Below are 7,637 nucleotides of genomic sequence, written 5' to 3'. Positions count from 1 at the left end.
CCTGGCTTTTGAAGGGGCTCTAATCTTTGGGTGGTGTGTGCCTGGGGGACCTTTGGAGTAGTTTTGCTTCAGATTCGGGTCCATGTCTCCCTGAAAACACACAGACTGTGGGAACCTAGGACCTGGATACAGATTTGGGGCCTCTGTGCCCAAACCAACATTGATTACTTCAACCCTCTTTCTAGATTTAGAGACTGATTATAATCAGCTTTAAACAACTAGATGCTGGGGTCTCCTGCTGTTAAGTATAATCTGTATACTAGGGTGTCTTTCTCTCATGGTATAATATACCCATTGTGTGCCTCCTAGGTGTGAATTCACATTGTTAATTGAGTCACCAATTGTTTCTGTCTGTCTGCAAATCCTCTTGGAGATGTAACTAGCATTGTGTCCACTTTACTTTGTTACCGAACCATTGTGGGATGTTTATGTTAGCTGTTCATTAGATGTACTGATATTACTGTTTACAGTTTGCATTATTTAGGATAATGTGATCAAGTCCTTACCTGATTTTGTGTGGTATATATTGTGTGTGAGTTTACAATAAGGGTCAGTTCCAGTTTGCACCTAAGCTATGTTATCTAGTTCTTGGGTGCAATGATCAGCTATAATACCATGCTCCTGGTTCCAGAGTTGAGGAAGCTGTATTTTGGCAGAAGCACCCAGGCTTGGTGCCAGGTGGTCTGTCACAGGTACTGTATAGAATCCCATTCCCCTAGACCAAGCAAGACAACATCTTACATATGCTCGTTCTGATTTTTCTCAGAGTGAGCATGTGCAATAGTCAATAATTCAAAGTCTGTGAAAGTGTGTCTCTTCAGGTATGTGACCTTAAACAGACTGCCAGGATCAGATATAAAAACTGACAACTTAAAAATGTATTTTTATTTTGAATTCAATAAGCCTGTAGGAAAATACATACATTTACACACATTACAGTTTATGGTGGTGAACTAGAACCTTTAAAACATGATAAATTATCAGTTCTCAACATATATAGCCTCCGCAGCTGTGCTCAAACAGCAGATTGCTGTCCACGAATGTAAGCGGAACCCTACTTTAAATACAGCTGTCTTCTTGCTGGATTGTTTGTATGCATTTCCTTTACAGAATGTTGTGGGGTGATATCATACAGACTAGAAGTTTTATAGTAGTAGCTGGCGATTAAAAAAAAAAAAAAAATCAGTTCTAGCTTGTCATTTCCTAAATGCTACATTACAATTAAAGCAGTGGAAAAGCCAGGCAGCAATAAAAGGAATTTAATTTTATCAACACAAAGCATTTAAAAAAATCATATTTAAATAATGCAACATATACAAACATCTTTAAAAAATATAAAAAAAAATCTGCAAATAATTGCTTTTAAATATTAAATACTCTAAAAGAGTTTGTGTTCAACATTTTATAAACAATATGCATAGACACCAGCCTGTGGTTTATGCAGTCTCTGATAATACATGTGTTTCTCCCATTTGCAGCTTCATATCAAAACTTGAGGTTAATCATGAGGTCGGAGAGCTTGTTGAGATCTTTAAGACATGGCTCCCTGTGCAGGACAAAGTCCACTTTGGTATCTTGTTGGGGAAAGATACTTAGAAGCTCATTCCTTAGTCTCTCAGTTTCCCTGTGGGAGCGTAGTTCTGGTTCTTCTTTGCCCTTATGTCCACCTGGCTTTCTGTCTCTGAGGTTGAGGACCTCTGTCTGAGCTGATGGCCTTGGTGGACTTTGGGATGTGTGAGGAGATTTTCTACCAGCAAATGAGTGACCTTTTGTCTTGAATCTAAATGAAAACATGTTAGTGTTAAAGTGATATTAAAGGCATTTTTAAAAAAAATATCATGTCATACTTACCTATTATGTACAGTGGTCTTGCACAGAGCAGCCCTGATCCTTCTTTTCTTCTGTCCCCAGCCAGTGCTCCTGGTCCCTCCCTCCTGCCAAGCGCCTCTAGAGAAAGCAGTTTGCTTGGGAACCAATGACCAATGAGGAGGGAGAGTCCCCAGAGAGCCGAGGCTCTCCTGCACATTGATGGATACCGATGGGGCTCAGGTAAGCATTAGGGGGGGCTGCTGCACAAGGAAGGTTTTATACCTTCATGGATAGAATGCATGAAGGTAAAAAACCTCGAGCCTTTAGAACCACTTTAAGCAGAATGTATAAAAAATATCAAAAATTTTGTACAATGAGACTTACTTGGGTAGCGAGTTCTTGGTCAGGAACTGGTCCAGTAGTGGCCCGTTTCTCCCCAAGGGATCATCTGGTACCATAAATATGTCCCCAACAAAGGTGAATTGTAGCACTCTGTAACATTCCCCAAAGACAAGAAAAGAAGCATAACAGTTATAAAAGGTTTACCATATTAGAGAGATTAGTACTTTTAATTTCATTTTTATGTACCTGTCCTTTATTATATTTTGCCAAGCTTGAGATTCTGCAAATATGTCCCGTAACTGATCATTCGTGACTATGACACCATCTGTCCTCTCGGCCAGCTGCAGCATGAACCTGTGTAGAGTTAGACAAACAAAATGTTACTGGAAAATAAGTTTGGCTTAATTTCAATAGTCCAGTGACAGCTAATCAACAAAAAAAGGAGATAAGTGCAGTCTTTAAGTTACTATCACCAGTTTCCTGCTCCTCTGCCCTGCTGCGTCTATGGTTCAGTACTCCTCTGGCTACTGTATCCTGCATTTCAGGTTCTCTGAGTGTTATGGATCATTTTACTTTATATAGTTCTATGAGTCAACATGTTGCAGAAGGAGATTGAGGTGATAGTTGTAGGAAAAGCTCCAAGATGGGGAGCTTGAAGTTTGCAGTTAAAAGGGCTGGGGCACAAATGTTAACGCTATACTTACAGCTCTACCTCACTCAATCTGTGAGCTGAATAAAAGAAATCTAACAAATTCCTCCATTCACGCTGTGTTGAGATATTTTATTCTAACAGATGGAGCTGCTGGCTTGCAGAATACCTTTACAGTGCCTGCATCTGATTGGATGCAGGCTCTGTTGGTCCTCCATAAGGTTTGATGGGCTCAATAAGTAGGATTAACGAGGTGCAAGTGGTGACCCACACAGTGTTTGGGCCCCTCATAGAATTATAGCCATTGTCTTGGTACAAACAAGGTTTCCTTATTGTAATGTGAGTGAATAAGTAAATACTAGATAGCAAAGTGTTATGGTTTTAGTGCCGGTTCACACAGGGGCGACTTCTGCCAGTCACAGGCTGTGTCATGCCCCTCCAGCCTGTGTCTTATAATAAGAGGTAGGTGATGTCTCCATCAATCTACATATAATATTCCACCCCCCCCACACACACACACACACACACACTGTGTTTAGCTGGCTCGTGGCCATGGAGGAGGAGGGAGAGAGTGGGCTGTCATTTACCACTGTGTGTACACCTACATGTGTGACTCTATAGTCACATGGGCTGCTCAGATGTGATATAGAGGAAATGCTTAGCATAAAAACTCACTGAAAACTGAGCATGTGCAGAGTTGCCACCACAGCTGCAAAATCCCTAGCTGAATCGGGGACATGGACAAAAGGTGGCGAGAGAGAGCAGCAGGATCAACCAGGGTTTTTTTGCAAAATACAGATAGGGACTGAGTGAGTTTGAACAGCATGTAATATAGCATTAATTTATAATTTTTTATGGTGTGAGCTTAGGCCCCTTTCACACTTGTGCGACCTAAAAGTCACATGACTTTGCCTCAATTTTTTCTGTGATTTTGCCGTGACTTTGACAAAATTTTACAAGTAATACTTCATATTCCCATCGCACACATTCCTGGATGAGCTCACGAATATGGGTGCTGCAGCAACAACCAGCTGAATACTGGTTCAAGTCACAATGAAGACATTTGCCAGCACACCATGGAACGGCGTAAATAGCGTGCATGTGATGCCTGACGAAGGGGTCCTGCGTGACTCTGAAACGTTGCACTCTCCTTGTGTTGTGATCATGCAATAAATTACACATTTGAATACTATTTACGCCGTTCCATGGTGTGCTGGCAAATATCTTAATTTTGACAAAATTTTGCCGCGACTTTGCCGCGACTTGAACCAATGCCTATGTAATCTTGAAGTCTATGGACCTCAAGTCGCATCAAAGTCGAACCAAAGTAGAATATCGCACAGATATAAACGGTACTCATTGGAATCATGGGGTACCACTTGTCATGCAACTTTGCAGTCCCAAGTCGCAGGACAAGTCGCACAAGTGTGAATGGGGCCCTAGTGAAACTTTAAGATAAAGAAAAACAAAATTGGTGTCCCCAGCACTTTGGGAGACTGATGTCTTTACAGAAATTTCTCCTAAAAGATTAGATAAACTGGCTGGGCTTTTTGTGACCAGGAAGTGTCAGGAATCGGATTATGCATATTATCTTCACAGTGTCATAGTTATTTTGCACTTTACACTTTTGGTCTGCATTACATTACCCATCTACAATAAATACTTGGTTGTAGGAAATGATCCAACCACTAAAACTGGCTGTTGTGAATGACAAATCCATCTTCTTACCGAAAGTCAAGAACAATGAGCTGTTGCTTGGAAATTCCCAGGGTACCAAAAGGACAGGATTTTTTTTTTTGCCCTAATCAATGATAATAACCCCCACAGAGGACTTACGGTAATTGTCTCCCAAACCTACTGAATTCAGTTATTGAATAGAAGGCATTACTTTAGTTATATGGCGAATTTGACCTCAGGGAAAGAGAATCGCGAGCTAATCATCTGGAATAAAATGGTGCCAAACATAATTTATATACGAGATTATCATGTTCTTGTGACAATGCTGTTACCTGTCATCATAAGATGTTATTCTTTTGCCTTCCACAGTCCTTGAGGGGGTGAAAGATAGAAGACCTAGATCATTTAGGTCTGCCAAGAAATGTTGCTCTATTAAAAAAAAAACAAAAAAAAAAAACAAAGAAAAATGTAACTATTTGTGTATACCTTACCACTTCCTTCTCTGTACAACTGTATATTATTTATAGCTCAGATTGTTTTCATGCCTTGCTAATACATTTAAATTAACATGCTTATTTAAAGCGGAGTTCCACCCATTTTCTGAACTTACTCCCTATTGTATCCCGTAAGCTCATCTGTTTCCAAAAGCAATTTTTTTTTCCTACTTAGAAGTACCTTTTCCTGTGTTATTCCTCCTTTACTTCCGCCTGTCCCCGCCTAGGCGATTACGTCACTAAGCAATTCGCAAGGGTTCCTAGGATAGCGGCGTCATGTATCCCAGGATCCCTCGCGAATCGCCTACTGCCGAAATCTCGCATTATTGGAAGAAGGAGAGCCGCGCAGAGGCATTACTGGACATGCGTGAGATTGGGAGGTGCATGCTGGATAGCCAGCTGCACAGAAATCCAGGAAGGAAATGAACACAGGAGGGCTTCAGGTGCCCACAGCTAAAATGGAACCTGCCTGCTTCTGAGATCTGTGAGTAATAAAGTATTTTTAAAGAAAGTAAAAAGCGCTAAAGATATGACGTTAGAAATGTTCATGTACAGGTTTAGACAATTACAGAGCAGTCTTTAACCACTTGTTGACCAGCCGTCGTCATTATACGGCGGCAGGTCAGCTCATTCCCGTGAATCGCCGTACTGGTACGTTAGCCCCTTTAAAAGCCATAGCAGGTGCGCGGAAGCGCACACCCGCTGCATGGAGGGGCGCGCCTGCTGCACGGCGGGGAACCTGAACCAGAGCCAGAACGGGGATTTGTGTGTGTAAACACACAAATCCCCGTTCTGACAGGAGAGGAGAAACAGATTGTTGTTCCTAGTTATTAGGAACAGCGATCTGTCTCCTCCTCCAGTCCGTCCCATCCCCCCACAGTTAGAAACACACATGAGGAGGACACATTTAATCCCTTGATCGCCCCCTAGTGTTAACCCCTTCCCTGCCAGTGACATTTACACAGTGTTCTGAGCACTTTTATAGCACTGATCACTGAATAAATGTCAATAGTCTCAAAAAAAGTGTCAAAATTGTCTGATCTGTCCACCAGAATGTCACAGGCCCGCTAAAAATCGCAGATCACCGCCATTACTAGTAAAAAAAATAATAATAAAAATGCCATAAATCTATTCCCTATTTTGTAGGCGCTATAACTTTTGCGCAAACCAATCAATATACGCTTATTGCAATTTTTTTTTGTAGGAGAATACATATTGGCCTAAACTGATGAAAATAAAAACCACAGAGGTGATTCAATACTACCAAAAGAAAGCTCTATTTGTGGAAAAAAAAAAGGACGTCAATTTTGTTTGGGTACAGTGGCGTACGACCGCGCAATTGTCAGTTAAAGAGACGCAGTGCCGTATCACAAAAAATGGCCTGGTCATTAAGGGAGAAAATCTTCCAGGGCTGAAGTGGTTAAGAAAAAAAAAATGTATGGGGGACTGGAACTCCGCTTTAAGTGATACAATTCTGTGCCTAGAAAAGGTACCAAGTATTACCCACACCTTTTGCTATTAGCGTTATTTTTTTTTATTCAGATTGCAAACATTTTGGTGGAGTATATCTGTACTTTGATTTGGGTCCACCCAATATTGATTTATTGATAATGGGTGGATATTGGCAGATGGAATCACCCAATAAAGTGGATTTACTAAAGGCAAATAGACTGTGCACTTTGCAAGTGCAGTTGCTCCAGAGCTTAGTAAATGAGGAGGAGCTCTGCTGACTTCCATCATCCAATCATGTGCAAGCAAAAATACATTTTTTTCTATTTTCCTTGCATGTGATTGAGTATTCTTTGCAAAGTGAAGCTTTATCTCATTTAGTAAGCTCTGGAGCAAATGCACAATCTATTTTCCTTTAGTAAAGCAACCCCAGTGTCTTTATTCAGCAACATCTTATGTTGTGTTGTACAATGAAGGCTTATAAAATGTTTAAAGGCAAGTACATACATCTGTTTAGCAATATGAAGCAGAACAATGTTTAACAGAAACCTGGCCTGAGAGTTGGAGGAATAGAGTATACAAGGAAGGGTAATTCAATTACTAAGGAGCTATATAGAGGGACTATTTTGTAGTGGGCTTTGTAGGTGACAATTAGTAGTTTGAACTGAACTCCCTAAGTAATTGGTAGCCATTGGAAACCTGAGTGAGAGGCATCATTTCAGAAATGGTGAGAAAGGTGAATAAGCAGCAGAATTAAAGCGCAATTGGACCTCCAGTTCAAATTAGCTAAATATATTCCATGCACTTTAACCACTTAAGGACCGAGCCTCTTTCTGAGATTTGTTGTTCACAAGTTAAAAACAGTTTTTTTTTTGCTAGAAAATTAATTAGAACACCCAAACATTATACATTTTTTTTCTAACAACCTAGAAAATAAAAATGGCGGTCGTTGCAATACTTTCTGTCACACCATATTTGCGCAGCGGTCTTACAAGAGCACTTTTTTTGGAAAAAATACACTTTTTGAATTAAAAAATAAGACAACAGTAAAGGTAGCCCAATTTTTTTTATATTGTGAAAGATAATGTTACGCCGAGTAAATTGATACCCAACATGTCACGCTTCAAAATTGCGCCCGCTCGTGGAATGGCGACAAACTTTTACCCTTAAAAATCTCCATAGTCGACATTTAAAAAATTCTACAGGTTGCATGTTTT

The 7,637-nt window shown here is 40.4% G+C and overlaps 1 protein-coding gene across 1 annotated transcript in view; it reads right to left on the bottom strand.

Annotated features, from left to right (window-relative positions):
• Positions 1 to 867: 867 nt before the first annotated feature.
• KHNYN (KH and NYN domain containing) overlaps positions 868 to 7,637 on the bottom strand; it is a 44,331-nt gene continuing 37,561 nt past the window's right edge. Inside the window, exons 4-7 of the mRNA XM_073631905.1 lie at positions 4,810 to 4,906; positions 2,398 to 2,505; positions 2,194 to 2,301; positions 868 to 1,780 (exon numbers count right to left, since the gene is read on the bottom strand). Of these exons, the coding sequence (XP_073488006.1) occupies positions 1,486 to 1,780; positions 2,194 to 2,301; positions 2,398 to 2,505; positions 4,810 to 4,906 (608 nt within the window). The 3' untranslated portion in view covers positions 868 to 1,485. The remainder of the gene's footprint in view (positions 1,781 to 2,193; positions 2,302 to 2,397; positions 2,506 to 4,809; positions 4,907 to 7,637) is intronic.

This window comes from Aquarana catesbeiana, linkage group LG01, assembly GCF_042186555.1.
Source record: "Aquarana catesbeiana isolate 2022-GZ linkage group LG01, ASM4218655v1, whole genome shotgun sequence".
Classification (NCBI taxonomy): domain Eukaryota; kingdom Metazoa; phylum Chordata; class Amphibia; order Anura; family Ranidae; genus Aquarana; species Aquarana catesbeiana.
This window is presented reverse-complemented; position numbering and strand designations above follow the sequence as displayed.